This window comes from Phascolarctos cinereus, unplaced genomic scaffold (genome assembly GCF_003287225.1).
Source record: "Phascolarctos cinereus isolate Bilbo 61053 unplaced genomic scaffold, phaCin_HiC Scaffold_5;HRSCAF=322, whole genome shotgun sequence".
Taxonomy (NCBI): domain Eukaryota; kingdom Metazoa; phylum Chordata; class Mammalia; order Diprotodontia; family Phascolarctidae; genus Phascolarctos; species Phascolarctos cinereus.
The window spans coordinates 18552793-18570283 of NW_027555958.1; the positions used below are offsets into that span (position 1 = coordinate 18552793).

Consider the following 17491-nt stretch of genomic DNA (forward strand, 5'->3'; position numbering starts at 1 on the left):
CTGTAGCCCCATGCATGTGGATTTCTGTCCTCTCCCCATTACATGGGTCACTTCAGAAGATATTTCCATTTTATCTGGAAGAACAAACCAATTCTGTCTTTTCGTGATCCATTTTTTGGAGGGGAATGAAGCATCGACTTGGTTTTGCTAAGGAAAATTTCCCCCGTATCTAGTCAGTGTTTTTTAAAGGCACATTGAAGTCACTTCTTGTTTTTACGATGAGGTTTTCTTCTGGAACGCTCCATTTTTAGCTTGGGCTCTGGCTTCTTAAATCGAGGCATCCAAGCCCTCCTCCTCAGCAGACTGTTTATATTTTTGAAGAGCCTTCTGCTTATCTGTTATTGCTCTTTCTATCCCAACGTAACCACACTGGTTTCTGCTGCTCTTTTTATGTGCCTTCGCTTAACTGGGACGAGTTTCAAATGTGGTCCTGCCAAACTGTTAAATGTTTCCCTCTTTTTCTGCGATATCTTTGACATCTGTTAGTGAATTCTAGCCGGTCCCAGCCCGATTGGACTTGTTAGCCCGCTATCTCTCCAGAATAACGAGGAAGGTGTGGCCTAGCGGTGATGCTTCTATACCCCCACTCCCCTGCCCCGAGCTCCTGCCCTGACCCTGTGTTTGGGGCAGATTGTTGGCTGACGGTCGTCGGAGCCCTCATAGCGGTGTACTGGCCATGCAGACCACCTGATTTAAGAAAGAACAGGTAGGGCCCACCCACTTGGGATGGGCAATATAACATCCTTTCTCAGTATAGACTTAGAGATGGAAGGAACTCAAGAGATCATCTAGATATAGGTCTTTGAGTTGGAAGGAACCCTGGAGTCCCCTCCTCCCAGTCCTCTCTCCTCATTTTACAGCTGAGGAAACTGAGGCCCAGAGAGACTCATGGGATCACAGAATTAGAGATGGAAGGAGCCAAAGAGACCATCTAGTCTTGGGCTTATATTTTACAGATGAGGAAACTGAGGCCCAGGCCAGTTAAATAACGTGCCCAAGGTTACCCAGGTAGTAGCATCAAAGGTGGGATTTGAACCCATGTCCTGTGACTGGACCCATGTCCAGTTCTCTTTCTCCTATACCACTCTGAGATCAAATGGCTTACAAGGTGGGATTTGAATACAGGTCCTTCCCTGCTAAAGTTGGAGCTCTTTTCATTAAGAGATGCTCAACCAGTCATATTTTTTCCACCCAAATGACTTTTTGCCTTGGAATCTTAATTTGATTAGAATGAGAAGATTGCCTTGTCAGATGGCAAGCTGGCTATATGGCAGATTCAGAATTGGGGGGGGGTCCCCAATACCTGCTGATCAGGTCTTATTCATCCTTCCCAGAATGTGCTTTTAAGTCTCTTAAGTAACCAAAGTCGCTCAGCAGGAGGATTGGGCTTTGGTTGCTTGCAGAAATGTGTCCTTGCTGTCCTGCGGTCAGCCTGTAGCCCCACTGTGTGCCCATCTGCCACGGGTGCTCATGAGGTTGCTGGAGAGTTGGCAGCTCCTGGTAGAATTGGAGGCCCTCCTCCCCCTCCCAGCATCACCAGCTCTGTGACATTTCTGGGACCTATGTGCAGAAGTGCCCTGAAGCCATGTTGCCTGTGTTACTGGAGATCTCCGAATTAGGGCGATTCTCAGCTATACCAGCCCCGTCCCCCAAAGTGTCCCTGCAGTGTTCTGTACAGGTTCATGTTTGAGTCACTGGAAAAAACAGATTCATTTTTGATTCACCTTCTTGGGATTAAATACATTAATTTTAACTTTTTGAGTTAAATTAAATTCAGCCCAAGAGGACCTGGGTTCAAATCCTGCCTTTGGCTCTTATCACCTTAGGTCTTTGGTTTGCTTGGCCGTACCATGACGAGTTTGGACGAGTTGGCCTTAGAAGCTCCTAACAGCCCAAGATGAGAGGCTCTTCACCCTTTTTTGTGTCCTGGACCTCTCTGTCAATCTGGTGAAGTCTGTGGACCCCTTCTGAGAATTGGGTTTTGTTTTTTTTTAATGAATAAAATAAAATGCATAGGATTATCAAGGACACAATTAGTTGAAATGGAGTTGTCACAATATTAAATAAACAAGTTCTCAAGACCCCAGGTTAAGAATCCCAGCTGTAGAACTCCTGGAAGCCAAAATACAGTGTGAATCACCGGAGAGTGTGGACATCCTCGATGAGTTTTTTAAAAATCAGAAACACAGAGTTAAGCATCAGGAAGATGCTCATTGACAGAGGCTGAGAATCTAAACTTCGTGACTTCGTTGAGTGACATCATCAGTTTAACTTTGATTTTGTGTGTTGGTGACTCCACAGAAATTTTATATTTCTGACGTCATTGGTGTCCCTTTGACTTGAGGGCTTGTGGAAGAAAACCTGCCCGGCGCCATCCCTCCCCTCCCTTACCAGGCAGTGGGGGCACGCTCATCCCCCTGTCCAGCCCCCCACCCCCATACCAGGCAGTGACAGTGTGGTTCTCCCTCCACCCAGCGCCGTCCTTCTCCACCCCCCCCCATACCAGGCAGTGGGGGCACGCTCCTCCCCCCACGCAGCACCCCCCACCCCCATACCAGGCATTGGGAATGTGGTCCTTCCCCTCCCTCCATACCAGGCAGTGAGAGTGTGGTTCTCCCCCTACCCAGCACTGTCCTCCCCTCCCATACCAGGCAGTGGAGGCACGCTCCTGCCCCCACCCTCCGGTCAGATATAATGTGCCATCTTTGGGGCGCAGCTCCAGCCCAATCTCATTGTGCTGCTTGTTTCTCTTGACAGAGGGAGCTCGATGCTACAGCAACAGTATTGGCCAACCGACAAGATGAAAGTGAGCAGTCTCGGGAAGAGGCTCATTGAGCAAAGTCGAGAGTTCAAGAAAAACACTCCGGAGGTGAGGCCGGCGTGGCGCCTTGGTCGGGGGTGGCGTTGGGTGTGTGTTGCCTTGGTTTGGTCATTGGCCTGCACCTCCCTGCACCCCACTGCGCTGTGGGGCCCTGTAGACACCGATCGGCTTGGATTTAGCCATTGGAAGTAAATCCCCAGGTTTATTCAGAACCTGGATAGGAACAGAGCAGAGTGCGAATAGCGATTCTCTGTTTCAGTGTCCATGCTTGCCTTCCCCTCCATAATTCTAGGGTTCAGCTGTTTGTTATTTTCAGGAGTCAGGCCTTAAGTCCATTAACATGCCAGGTAGAAGGGCTGCACTTGCAGCCGCATAATGAGAACCTTCTGCGTGTGTGTGGAAGCTGAGACAGGTGGTTAACAGGACCTGCTTCCCTGGCCAAGCCCTGGGGAAGCAGGGGGCGCATTCCTGCTTCTGTCCATGGCTAGGCCCATCATCACTTCTTTAAAAATACACGTGATTCTAGTATTGACTTGTAAATGAACCAGAGGGCTTTTTGAAGCAGTGTTTGAAGAGGGCATCCATGCATCCACGGTCTCCCCGAGTTTTCCTTTGATCTGTGCGACAGAAGGACAGTGGGGGGGTTCCTCTTCAGGTCTTTGTCACTGTTGTTTTGGGACCTTTGACCCTTCCTTTCTCTCCATAGCTTAGTAAGTGAGAAAAAGAATGGAGCCATGGATAGCCGGCTGGACCTAAGGATTACATCCTGTGTGACAAACAGCAGCTCGGCCTGAGAGAGTTCTTATCTCTAGGCCTCACGTCCTCCCTCCATTCAGAGAAGGCCCAGGAGTCCCCTTGTCTGATTCTGCAGCGCCTTCCCTGAGGGTACCCCGGGTGGGGTGCGGGTGGGGTGCTCGTGTGCAGTCGAAAGCAGATATAGAAGACTTGATCCTGACTGGACAGTCACTCCACAGTCAGCCAGTCCAACCGAGCATCGACTCGGCGCCTGGTAGATGCTGGCGCCGGGCTCAGCCCACGGGCCACGAGAAAAAGACAAAACCAGCCCCTGCCTCAAAGGAGCTGATGTTCTGCCGGGGTGCCCGAGGCGTGCGCACAGTGTGTCTGCTTGGAATGAGGAGCGTACGAATCTGATCATTTAAAATGTGCCACAGGAAGCTGCTGGGTTTGTGTGTGTGGATGCACGGATGGATGGGCATATAATGTGTGTATTTATGGTTTTTAATTTTTACATCCTACTTACTTCTGTGTACACCACTCTCCTTTGCCCCTCCTCATGAGCCTCCCCACATAACAGAAGAAGGGAAAAGGACCATTTAAGCCAGCCCCATCCCTCCCCCTTGGCTGCCAGGGCATGGATTTCATCATTGCTTCTCCTGGTCGTTAGATTGACACAGGGACAAGTTCTGTGCTACTTTATTTTTGCCTGTGTTATGGTCCTTGTATCTTGTTATTTTTCTGGTTCTTTTTTTTTTCTGTGTGCCTACTGTGTGCGGGGCCCCGGGCAGGGGGTGGGGGTGTTTTCCTGTGTTTCTCTGCATTCCTCACGTCATTCATGGTCCATGACGTCCCCATGCTACTGCCGTTTGTCTGGCCCTCTCCACTTCCAATTTCCAGTTCTTTGCTGAAATGTAGAAGTACTGGGAAGCCGACTGTTTGAACAGTTCCTGTTGTGAGCTGGGCAGGCTTCCTGTTGCCTACTCAGTGCAGTCCAGTAGTCTGAGCATGGAGGGTGGTCTGACCAAAGTCCAGAAGGATCTCAGAGGCTGTGTAGGTGACCCTCCTCATTCTGGGAGAAGTACCCAAGGTCACACAGGTCACGGGTGGCAGAGGCAGGATTTGAACTGGGATCCCCTGGTTCCCAAGCCAGTTCGCTCTCCACTGTACCCTCTCAGACTGCTCCTCTTGGTGGGCTTTAGCAACCTAGCCGGACTGGATTCCTGGCCATCCTGAAGCACATCCTGTCATTTGCAAGTGCCTACCTCTTACCATGCGTGGCCTGTTCTGCGTCTGTAGGTTTCTCCTCCCCTCCCCCAGACCCTGCTCCCCATGAAGAGACCCAGAGCCAGATGCTGTATCCGAACTTGTCCCCTGCTGGGGTCTCTGCCAGTGCCTCTCTGCCGCTTGGTGCTTTTCTGGTGAGTGTTGCTGTGGCCGAGAAGACCCTCCTTTATTCTATCACTGTTGTCCATGTGTGGCTTGTGGCTTCAGCCCCATGCTGACCATGCCCCGGTACACTGTGTATTGCCAGACTGTAGCCTGGCCATGTCTTGGTACCCATTAGGGCTAGGAAATCTCGGCGAGGGTCGCCGTCAGTCTGGATGACTCTGTGGCAGCCGGAAATCGACAAAGGTGGAGCCCACCTCTCCATCCATGTAGGGGGAGAGGCCCCCTTTGAGGAGAGCCTGTGTCTGAGCCATTTCCTGGAGGCCCCAGGCTTCTGCTCAGCTGCCCAGCACCAGGTGAAAGGAAGCCCATTAGTATGGGGAAGGAAGTGTCCTTGGGAATTGATTGTGATCCATCCACAGCATTTTAAGAGTCCTTCTGCAGGGTCATCTGAGCATTGAGACAGTTTGCTAAGGGACCCAAAGGGACTTCTGACATCATGGAGTCAAACTCCCCTCATTTTACAGGAGAGGAGACAGAGGCGCAGGGAGAGGTAAGGACTTGTCCAAGATCTCAAAGTCCATAAGAGCCAAAAGCAGGACTGGAACCCAGGTCTTTCTGATGCCAAAGCCAGCACCCCTGATCACACCGTGACACTTCGCAATGGAAGACTGACTTTGTATGTAGGTCATGGTGTTGACCCCCACAGCTGAAGAAATGGAGACCTGGAATTCTCATTCCTTAACAGCCGCCATAAACCGTAAAGACATGGAGCAAAAGGAGCTTCTTTAGTAAATGCCTTGGCTAGGCCTGTTGAAAGGAAAGCTTATAATATGGAGGGGGTAGCGTGGTCCAGGAAGGCTGCAACTATCCCGTGAGCCTGGGAGTTTTCGTCTCTCACTATACTTAGAGGTGTGAAGGGATGGGGATCGCCCTCCACCCGCCACTGCTCAATGTAAATTATCAGAGGAGTGTAAACAGGCTGGCAGGCTGTGGTGGCTGTCCCCAGACCAGCCCTGGAGCTGGTGGCCAGGGCGCGTGGAGCCTCCAAGACCCCTGTGGCTGAGGGCCCTGGCCCAGAGAACCGTGAGGAAGGATGCCTTTGCACCCCTGAAGGCCAGGAGGGGAAGGGGCACCCCTTGCCTGGCCGGAAGAGGTAGCGCTTGGTGTTGTGGTGTTGGGGAAAAAAGTCTAGTCTGTGGGCAGGGCGCCTGGTCAGAAACCCTCAAGAGGCCGCAGAGTGAAAACCGTGATTTCTGGGATTTTGTTGGGACCCCCAGAGAAGAACCACAAGCTTTAAAATTCACTACCAGCACCCTCCAACATGTCAGAATATTGCCTGGAGTTCTGCAAGGTTACAGACTACCCGGGGTCCTGCAGCCAGCACGCCTCTAAGATGGGCCTGCAATCCAGGGCTTCCTGGGCTGCGGCCCCCTCACTACTGCTCTGCTGCACTTCCTCTTAACCCAAGTCTCAACAGTCGACATGCTCATAAAATAAAATTTTTGGTACTAGACCTGCCTTTGGTTTCAGTGATCCAGGGCTTTCTCCCAATGAGGAAACTTCCTTCACCAATGTAGATTGACTCTGCAGCTTCTCTTCGGAGAGGACGGGATTGCCTGGGGACACTGAGCCTGTCAGTGATTTCCTCAGGGTCACACAGTCAGGATAAGTCAGAGGCCCAGCTTTAACCCAGGTTATTTGTGCCCTGAAATCATCTTCCATGAATCATTAAGAAAAAGACTCTAGCATGGTCCCTGGTGGAGCTGGTGCATTTAAATAAAAGTACTAGAGACCCTGGACCCTCTCTCAGGTCCATCCCCCTGACTCTACCCCTTTCCTGGCCTTGCTGACGTTGTTAGTTCAGTGACTTGCCATTCAGATGTGCCTTAGGTGGAGCTTGGGTGCTGGGGCGGAGTCCCCTCTGGTTGGTAAACAGACAGCTGCCACACCCAGCCAGGCTCCAGGCAGGTGCTTGGGCCATGCTTGGGCCTGGCAGCTGCCAACGGAAGGTGCAGCCAGCTCTGACGAGTCTCTTCTATCTGGTCTGCCTTGTTGGATCTAACTTGATCCACTGTGTTAATTTTTGTTTTGGCTAGGGCTAATGAAAAATCATGAAAGTGGCAGTTTTTAAAGAGCTAGGGAAAAAATGAAGCACTTTTGTCCCATAAAGTTAATGCCCCAGAAAATAGGGGTGTGAACAGGTTACTTGCTTTGAGCTTTGGTCAGAGCAACAGTGTCTGAAATGTTGGCATCGGGGAGAGACAGGCAATCTGAGGACTCCAATGCCCTTCTTCCCGCCACATCTGCTCTGTGCATCGGGCTGGTGAGGGCCAGGAGGACGGAACTGGACCTTTCTCTGCATCCTGGGGAGCCTTGAGTTGTGCTGTGAGCAGCTCTGTGCAGCCTGATGCTGAGGGAGAGCCGTCCGTCAGGCCTGATTGCTGGCTGTGGTGGAAGTGGAGCGTGGAGGAGTGTGGAGGAGCTTGGTCCTTGGCATTTTTGTTTGGGTCCTTCAATGGCTTATTTAAAAACTATTGACATCATCCTGATTCCCCAAAGGCTGCCTCTTGGGTTCCCTCCCCAGAGAGCCAGCCCTCGTACCAGAGAATAAAAAGAGAAATGAGTTGTGTAAAATCAGACCAACGTAATTCTAATCTGTGTGGCCTTGGGCGCAGGCCCCGCTGCATCCTCATCTGTAACAGGCAGGGGGGCTCTCGGGGCCTGTGAGATCCTCTCAGCGTCCTGGTGCTCGGACAGTGCGTTCCTCTCCCTGCACCCCTCACCTCTCAGGTCCTTTGGTTACGTCTTTTTGCCTGGTTGTCCCCAAAGGAGGATGTTCTTGGAGCAGATCTGGAACATAAACAACAAACATGGAAGGAAGATTTTTTTAACAATCACCTTAAAAGGAAGACGGCAGCTTCTCTTCCTCCAATTCCACTCTTCAGTGTGCCCACTGACTCTGTGGCTGTCTCTCTTGCTCTCAGCTCTGTGCTCAGGCAGCCCTGTTTGCTGCAGGTAATTGAAAAAAGGCAGCTTTGCTTTGTTGCCCTTAAATCTTGCCCTCAAAGCCAGCTCTGGCTCCCACTTACTGTCCCACAGAGAGGGAACACGTGGCTTCCCTTCCCACAAGTTCATTTGCAGGCAGGTTGTTGTTTCGCATGTTTCCATAGAAATAATGTTATAAATGGGGCTAAGGTGCTGAAGTCTAGTTAACCCATAATGCTGCTGAGCTGTAGTTAGTGCCTCGAGAGCCCAGGTCCCATTTATAACCGTGTTTCTATGGGAACGTGAATCTGTAGTGTTGTTGAGGCACCTTGGTGACATGTCACCCTGCCACGGCCTCCAGAGCAGGGACCCCGTCTCCAGGCCTGTGGCTGGGCTTCCCCAGGTTTGGACTCTAGAAGCAACTCAGGGAGAGGTGGAAATGGGGGCCCTGGTAGAGGAGACCAGGGCAGGTCAGTGGGGTCTGGTGCGGGGCTCCTGCCAGAGGGCGTCATCCTCAGCTGTGACAGCAGTGGTCAGCAGCAGTAAGGGACAGGAGAAGGGACGTCTCTAGGGGCCCCGATGCCAGGGAACGTTGGAGATGTGGAGCTGGAAGGACCTTGGAGGCCTTTGAGCCTGATGCCTGTGTTTTAAAGCTGGGGGAGCGTGGGCCCAGGGCAGAAAGGTCACGCACGAGGCCACACAGGTAGTAAGTGATGGACGTGGTGTTTGCCAGGGATGACCCCGTGTCCTGCTGCCTTGGAATAGGGGACTGCGCTTGGAGGTGCCGCTGTAGGTTGGGTGCAGGGAAGAGAAAGGGGCCCTCCAGGTAGGATCAGCTTTTTATTCAGAGAATTAACATTTTTGTGTGCCTCTCATCGTCAGAAACCAAGGCTTGGGTCTCTAGAAACAAAACCAAACAACAACTGGGAGCTGGCCCTTAACTTTTCTTGCCTCAAATGACCTCCAACAAGGCGGGTCCCTCCAGGTGCAGAGGAGAAAGCCGTCCCAGCTGCTCTCTTCAAGTCAAAGGTGGAGGCCGCAGCCTTCCTGGCTGTTTTGTCCGCTCCCGCCCGAGAAGGTTGTTCCTTCTTTGTGGAGTCCTTTAGTGCTTGGTCTAATTGGAGTTATTCAGGGAGCGGGCTCCCGAGACCTCCACGTTGTCAGGTGACTTCCCACCGTCTGATTGATGGAGTCCTCGCGCCTCCTCTGAGGCGTCAGCCTTTAATTCTTTAGATCAGACAGTCTGCATTTCAGTCTGTCCATTCCCACATTGATTGGTGTGTTTACTTATTTATTTTTCCCTGCTCCTCCTCGGTTGGGGAGACAGCTTGGTTCAGGGAAACAGCAGGGCTGGGGTCTGAAAGCCCCTGACAGAGACCCCTTTTTGTGTGTCTCAAGCGCCTGGCAGACAGTGAGCACTTAGCAGTGCTTGGTGACACCTGCCTCGATGGCCTTGGGCAAGTTAACTTCCTTCCCTGGGCCTTAGCTCCTCATCCCTAAAATGGGGCCTTCCAGCTCTGGGACTGTGATCCTGAGGCCCCGAACCTCCCTGAGACTCAGTCTCCTTTTCTGTAAAATGAAGAAATGAAGACGCTGGACCAGATGGCCTTCATGGCTACAGCTCCAACCTCCCCGCTTTGGACGTGAACGCTAAGAGCACAGACTGGCCTGCATTTCTGTTTGGGTCTCCCTTGCACATAGTAAGCGCTTAATAAATGTTTTTTTGCACACTTGTTCTAAATTAATACGTTAACTTCCTTCTTTGTCGACATCTCCATCTCTCAAATCTCCCTTTTTCCTCTCCCTCTCTCCCCTTCTTCCCCTTTCTCCTCTTCCCTTTCTTCTTCTTCACCTTTCACCTCCTCCGCTTCCTCTTCCTCTCCTTCCCTTCCTCCTCCTCTTCCTCTTTTTCCTTCCCTTTCTCCTCCTTTTCCCTTCTTTCCTCCCCCTTCTCCTCCCCACCCTTCTCTTCCCCTTCCCTTTCTCCACCTCCTCTCCTCCCTCCTCTTCCCCTTTCTCCTCCTTGAAGTTAGTACCCAGAATTAAGCCCATCTCCCACCACCGGGTGTGTGTCCCATTGGCACAAGAACTGGAGCCTGCTTGTCCACTCAAGGGCCCTGGGGGTACCCTGCTTGCTGGGAGTCTTCTCTCGGGCTGCCCCTGGAGCGTCACTTCCAGTCTCTCATGCCCCCTGGGTCAGAGTTTGAACGGTTTTTCGGTCTCATGGATTTTCAGGCTCACACTCTTGAGCAGTGGGCTGAATTGCAGTCTTCTTGGGCCAGCAGTCTCTGCAGGCACCAAGACAAACCTGAATCCACCCCTGCCCTCCAGGAGCTTCCATTCTATGGTGGAGTGGCAAAGTCCACTTAGGAAACTCCAGGTGCTCACTGGCTGCGACTCTTGTCATGGTCCGTTAGCAGGTCTGATTCGTGCCCTTCCCTCCTGCTGCATGCCGAGGCTCAGGCAGGAGATGATGTGTTTCCCGGGCAGACGCTGCATGCGGATCCTCCCTTTTAAAGCCTTTGGGTGCAGGGGGCGGAGTCGAGGCTGGGGGTCCAGTTTTCTGGTCATTGGCTTCATAGCCTCAAACAGGCAGGGCTGGCAATGAGGCAGCCTGGGAAGAGGTGACACTGAGTGGATGCCCTAGTGAGCCTCTAGTGTGTGTATACACACACACACACACACACACGGCACCTGTGATTTTGGAGGCATCAGGGGGCTCTGGATTAGGGATCCCCTTGGCTCCTGTTCTCCAGGAAAGTTGCCTGAGGCGTGAAGGGGTCCTGTTGGTGTCCAGGGATTTGAGCCCAGGCCCCCTGGTGCTGTGGGGTGGCTCCAGCATCTCAGTTAGAAGGGATCAAAGAACGTGTGACCTGCCCGTACCTGAACAGGAGGCCCTGGAAGCGCTGTGACCGCCACTCCCACAAGGGACAGCTCTGACCTCTGCCCCAAGAAGAAAGGATTAAGTAGTGCCTATGCTGGCACCTGACTCCTCAGCCTCATGGGTTACTTATTTGCCCAGGCGGTCAGAGGCGTTTCTGAGAAGGTAAGCCAACCTTCATTTTTGCAGGCTCCTGGCCAGAGGATCCCAGAGTTAGGTCCAGGAGAGGACTGGACTCATGATTCCATGGGTCCAGGGAACTCTGGTGGCATCGCTTCTTCAGCCTTGCAGGCCAGTGTCTTCTCTGGGACGTAGCTGCCTGGAAGGGGCGTGCCCAGGGTTAGACAATGGGAGGACTCGAACCCAAGTCCTCCAGCCCTGTTTCTCTGATGGCTTCATGGATTTAAAGAAAGACAGGAACTGTGGGAAGAAAAGGCATCGGAAACAAAACGCTGACAGAGGAGACCTGGGTCATGGGCATTAGTTGTGATGGGATGCCGAGTCGGCCTCAAGACCCAGAGACCAGCCACACAAACTGATGCCAGCTACCCCCTATGGCACAGAGACCACCCAGTTATGTGGGATTTAGAGCATCGTTAACCTCCCGTGTCTGGAGCCTGCCTCCATCCAGGAAGAGCACACCGAAAGCTGCCTGTCACGAAATCCTGGCATTAAAGGTCACATCTGATCATTAGAGCATCTCAGTTCCTCACTCAGAGACCATTAACTCTTTATTTTAGACACACTTTTTTTTTTTCCTGGCAGTTGGGATTAAGTGACTTGCTCAGAGTCACACAGCTAGTAAGTGTCAAGTGTTTGATCTGAGGCCAGATTTGAACTCAGATCCTCCCGACTTCAGGGCCAGAATCCATCTAACTGCCCCTAGACACACTTTTAACAAGCTGGTTTTCTGGTTCCTAAGTCTCCAGAATATTAGGAACTAGGAGGTAGTGGGTGAGGAGGGGGCTCATTTCAGACAAGCAAGAAATGATCCCTGGCAACATGACAGCATGGGAGGAGGCAGAAAACCCAATAAACAATAGAATGTTGATGGGTCTGATGAGGACCATACCATTCCATGTGCTTTAGTGGGCCTTTTCCAGCTACATAAAGTGGCTGATGTTGCTAATGGTGACTTGGATATTTCAAGAGAAAGTTTAAACGTGTTGGTTGTTCTCTGTTTAAGAAGCCAGTGAAATGTGGACTTGGTTTTAGAAAGCTTTCCATCACAAATGATCAAAGAAACATTTGAAGGGGTAACTTCTGACTCACGGCTTCAGTTTTCTGATTGGCCAAGATTTTACCAGTGCCTTACCATATATTTGAGGGTCCTGGGATCATTCATTTAGATCTGGCCGAAATCTAATACAGTCCAATCCCCTCATTTTATAGATGAAACAGCGGAGGCCCAGAAAATGGAAGCAGCTTCCCCAAAGTCAGAGAGTTGGAATTTGAACCCAAGCCCTTTGACTCCAGAGGCAGAGCTTTCTCTACTGTAGTACTTCGTAATTGTAGTAATGCTTATTAGGGAAGCTTCTGAATATTCACAGACTGTCCTTTGGGGAGAAACAAAATTAACTAGGTTTTTATTTTTATTTCTCTTTCTCTTCAGAAGTAGCTAGCCAGCTGAAATGGTCCTGGGGATTTTTATTTTTGCCTTAGAAAACATCAGATCCCAGAAAATTCAGATGGTTCATCATTTACTGTTAAATTATAATGTGACTTTAACTAGAAACTGTTGGAACATTAAATGTGAACCTTTAAACTGTTAACAATTGAACTGTTAGCTTAAGTCGCATCATCAGTGAAAGAAATGATTTTCAGGGTTCCTTTGTGCCGTAGAGGGCAAAACGTGATTTTGTGGGTTATAGGTAATGGGTATAATTAAAAACCCAGTGAGGAGCAAATTTGGTGTCCAACTGGTGGCCTCGTTACTGGGATGTCAGGAGGTATAGGATCGTGGATCTGGAGGTGGAAGGGCCCTCTGAGAGCCTTACTTTATAGACAGTAGAAATTGGAGCCCAAGGTGCTTAAGTAATCCCACCCAAGTTGGAATCCTGCCTCAGAAACTCATTGGCAAGTTGTCTACGTCTCTCAGCCTCTATTTTCTCATCTGCAAAGTGGGAATAATAGCACCTAACTCCCAGGGTTATGAGAAACAAGTAAGATAACCCATGTAGAGAGTTTTTCAAACCTCAACACACTAGATAAACATGAGGATGAGATGTCAGGAAGGGCCCAAGTTTGGTTTTGAACCCAGGTCCTTTGACTTTTTCTGCTGTCCCCCATCAGCAGTATATTGATACATGTTAGACGATGAGTCCTGCTGGCTGTTTTGAAGGTGGCCATCAAGGAATCAGGCTGGGAAGTGTTTTGACCGTCATGCAGTGCCCATGTTACTGACCACATTAATCACTGCACACAGTTCTGAGGCCTGGAGGATCAGTACCACTGGCATCTCGACTTTCTTTGCAATTTAGATGTGAATGAAGCTTAAGGGAAAAGCAATCCATTTCCAAGGCAGGTCTCAGTTGGTGCAAATAAGGAGTCCCTCCAAGGGGTCCTGTGATTTGTATTTGAACTGCCTTTTTCTGTTGGGCTAGAACCAGTTACCTATTGTCTTTTGTGTGATGATAACTTCACATTTGACATCATTAAAACTTCACGTACATGTAGCACCTCATGGGGCCCATTATTCACACTAATCCTGCATGGCACAGGTAAAGAGACTGCCCAAGGGCTAAGCTGGCCCATTGAAGATAGAGAGAGTAGAAGCTTAGCCAACCAGCCACCACCAGAAAATCAGGGCCTCTGGGCCCTGGCCGCCTGCCCTCTTCTACCGGATAGAAAGAAAGCTCTTTGGGGGCAGACATTGCTTCACTTTTAAAATGTGTATTTCCAGTTCCTTGTACATAGTGGATTCTAATTAAATCCTTGATGATTGATGGATTATTCTGGGAATGGCAATCAAACGAGTGCTGCTGTTGCTTCTGGAAAGGGCATGGCGTTGGGCTCTGGCTCCGCATGCGCACTCCCCGGGAGTCCTCACCACTATTCCTCTGTAGGTGCTGGCTCCTCCCATAGAACGGAAGCTCCCTGAGGGCAGGGACTGATTTAGACTTATATTTTTATCCCCTGTGACTAGCAGAGTGTTTGATACGTGCCTTTTCGTTCTTTCAGACATACTCTTTTCCAGAATTACTGTCAAGTAAATGGTGTAGTCGAGATTAGAATTCAGGACTTGTTGCCTTGTCCTTCCTCACCGCCTGGAGTATTGGCTCCAGTTCACCTCAAGCCGAAGCTGATTGTGTGTCGTCGGTCTCCCCATTCAATAGTGGAATAATGTTTCACCTTGTTTGGGAAAGATTGGAAGTGCCTTTTTTTCCCTTTCGCCTCTGAGACTGGACAGAACATTAAGAGGCCTGGATTTAAGAAGGGCTATTTTAAGTGGTGCTAAGTGTAGCAGATGAATGATCCTACAGATGAATAATTGGCTAATGGAGTTAGAAGAGGATGAAGTGATTAGACAAAAATAGCCCGTGCAGATTTTACCTGCGAATAAGGGAAATTTGTCCTGGTGTGTTAGAAGTCTGTAAGTGACAGTTTTTAGAATTAAAACAAAACAAACAAGCCCCAAACTTTGTTATCACTGCCGATGCTGACAATAGATGCGAGTTTCTATTGCACATTTGTCCATGTAAATTCTTAGTAGAGCTGAGAATCAGAAGACTTACTCCTTTAAGGGCTAATCCAGAAACTCACTCACATCTCGTGGGCCTCACTTTCCAAGTTCAGAAAATGAAAAGAGCGGCTTCCTTAGTGAGTTGTCCAGTTTCACGCAGGAATAGGAAGTTCTCTGAAAGTGGTCCACGATCACAGATTGGGTCAAAGTTTTCTTTTTTTTTTTGTCATCTCAATGTAAATTTGGGGGGAGGGCAGGTTTGCACCAAGAATGTGGAATTTTGTAGGGCGTTGAGAAACAGTTTCAAGTAGAGGATACAGAACTTAGACTCTGTGTGTGGAGGAGGGGAAGGTTCCAGGCTTTCCTCTTAATGCAGTGACTGGCCCCTCTCGGTGCCGTAGGCCACTCCCTCAGACCTTCCTTGGTAGAGGGAGTTTCCAGTGAAGTCATAGGCCTGGTCCCAGTCTATTCATATTCACAGTGCTTGGCACACAGGAGGTGCCGAGGCAATGCTTTTTGGTAGATTGAGAATCTTGGTTGCATAAGATGGGTTTTGTCTGAGTGAAAGAATGACCTCCATGCCTTAATCTGTTGGGAGGAATTGGATCTGAGGGCATGACTCAGCTCCATATGGGTGGAAGCTTGCCAGTGTGGCAACCTAAGTAGCCTGAAAGTACGGTGCTCAACTGAAGGGGAACCAGCCTGGAAGGCCCCAGGAATGTGAGTTGGGTGGAGATGACATAAGAGGCGCCATGGTCACTAGCCGTGTGACAGGGCCCTCCAGGAGAGCCTAGTCAGATGGAAACTGGCCTTAGGCTTAGGTCTGGGAGGGCTGAGATTCTTGGAAGCCTGGACAGACCCCTTGCAGAATCCTGTCTTTACACACACACAGTGAAATGCACAGGATTCCTTGAGAGGAGGGTGAGCTAGGCCTGTGGCTTGTCTGGACAGAGTGAGGAATTAACAAAATAGAGGGCATTGGGTCTAAATAAGCATTTATTAAGTGGCTTCTGCGGTCCAGGCCCATGCTGGGGAGATGTGCCCTCAAGGAGCTTCCATTCTGTGTGTGTGTGTGCGTGCACGTACACAAACAAGATGCAAGAGCACACCAGCAGCTGGGAGATATTCTCAGCAAAGGCTTCACGTTGAAGGCGAGAAACAAGGGATTTTAAGGAAGAGGTGCACAGGGAACGCATCCAGGCGTGAAGGACAGCCAGTGCAAAGACACGGAGGTGGGAGACGAGCCTTGTGTGTGAGGAACAGCAACAAGGCCAGAGTCCACAAAGGGGAGCCCCGTTTAACAAGAGTAGGAACGCAGGTTGGACCCAGAGCCTAGAGGCCAGCTGATGTCCTCGGCAGCAGTAGGAGAACAAGTAATGAGGCAGCACGTAAGTAGGAGTGAGGTGCGGGACAGTAGGAAGCCAGAGCAGATCTCAGGGCAGCCTCTCGGCCCTGCTGCGGCTGGTGGCCTGGGGATTCGGTGGCCCTTCCAGGGCTGTGCTTGGAGGAAGCCTGATGAGCCCCGTCGAGGCATTAGACTTGGATTCTAGGTACCCCCTGAGCAGATCATTCATTTAATGTCTCTTTGCCATGTTCCTCAAATCCAAAGTGACGAGGTTAAGGGACCTTGGAAGGTAGAGGGTTCTGATTCCTGGTTAACCACGTGGCATTTTGTTTTGTTTTGAACTTCTGGAACTGTGATCTCCAAAGGCAATTCGTAGCTCTCTCTCCGTGTTTCTTCAGGCATTGTTTTTGCAGATGCCACAGGCTAGGTCTTGTTACCACATTCATACCATTCATTCCGACAAGTAAGGAGTTGGGGTGGTGTGCAAGATGAATCAAGGTGATCTTGACAGTCGTGGCCAACGAGAATGCACTAAGGGCTCCATCCTGGGTGGAGAGATGGAGCTGTGGTGGAGTTAGAGACAGGACTGTGAGCTTCGACCTCTAGAGGTGTGGGAGACTAGGTCAAAGGGCAGGGATCGCCTGCTCCCTTGTGCATGACGCCACATCCGTGCTCAGAACAGCTGGGCCCATTCACAGCAAACCCCCCCCCCCCAGATGAGTGTGCCTGGCTTCCCAGGGCCCAGGTGCCATTTGCCTTTCTCTCTGTTCATTTGCTTGGTGTGAGGTATTTTCATTGTGTTTCCCAGGCTTGAGCTTGGACTTTGTCTTCCTCTTGCTCTCTGCGATTTTGAGTGTCTTCAGATGATTCTCTGTATTCTGAAATTCTTCTGAAAATCTTTCATATCCCCTGACCGTATCAGTGGCTCTTGATGTTACCTGGTTATGCCAACGCCTTTGTATCTTGGTGTTCATGTTGTCTCCAGTGAACTTGATACAAACATTTTGTCCGTTCATTGGTTTCTCTTCCTATTTTCTCTTCGTTGATTTTACTTGTGCCAAAGCTTTGTGATTTTATGTCATCAAATATATCTATTTTGGCTTTTGTGACCTGCTATCTCCTGTGGTTAAGAATTCTTCCCCTAGTCAGAGTCAGTCAATAAGAATGTATTAGGTGCCTACTGTGTGGAAGGGTCTGCCTTTCTCTTCCAATTTTTTTTTTGTGATGTAGTCTTTTATATTCAGGGTGCCTTCCCTTTTGGAGTTTATTGGGGCATGTGATGTCAGATGTTGTTCTAAGCCTCAAAGCCGCTGTGCGCTTTTCTGAGAAGTTCTCTTAAAAAAGAGCCTTTGCCCAGTAATCTGTCTTCTTGCATTTATGAAAACACCACACCCAATGTTTATTGCTTTTATTGCTTTTGTTTTTTGCTTATATAATCTGTTCTACTTTTCCACTTGTCTCTTTTTTAGCCATTACCAAATCATCTTGATGACTGCTGGTTTCATTTGAAGTCTGGTTAATGCTGTGCCCCCTTCAATACCTTTTTCTCATTTTCCTTGAGCTTCTAAACTTTTTTGTTCCTTGAATTTTTTTTTTATTGTTTAACTTAGTTCTACAGGTATAGTTTTGGAAATTTTATTGGTATTAATG

The 17491-nt window shown here is 49.8% G+C and overlaps 1 protein-coding gene across 1 annotated transcript in view; it reads left to right on the forward strand.

Moving 5' to 3' along the window:
• CUX1 (cut like homeobox 1) overlaps positions 1 to 17491 on the forward strand; it is a 395035-nt gene that overhangs the window by 84047 nt on the left and 293497 nt on the right. The window contains 2 exon segments of the mRNA XM_021005648.2: positions 2758 to 2820; positions 2822 to 2869. Coding sequence (XP_020861307.1) covers positions 2758 to 2820; positions 2822 to 2869 — 111 coding nt within the window.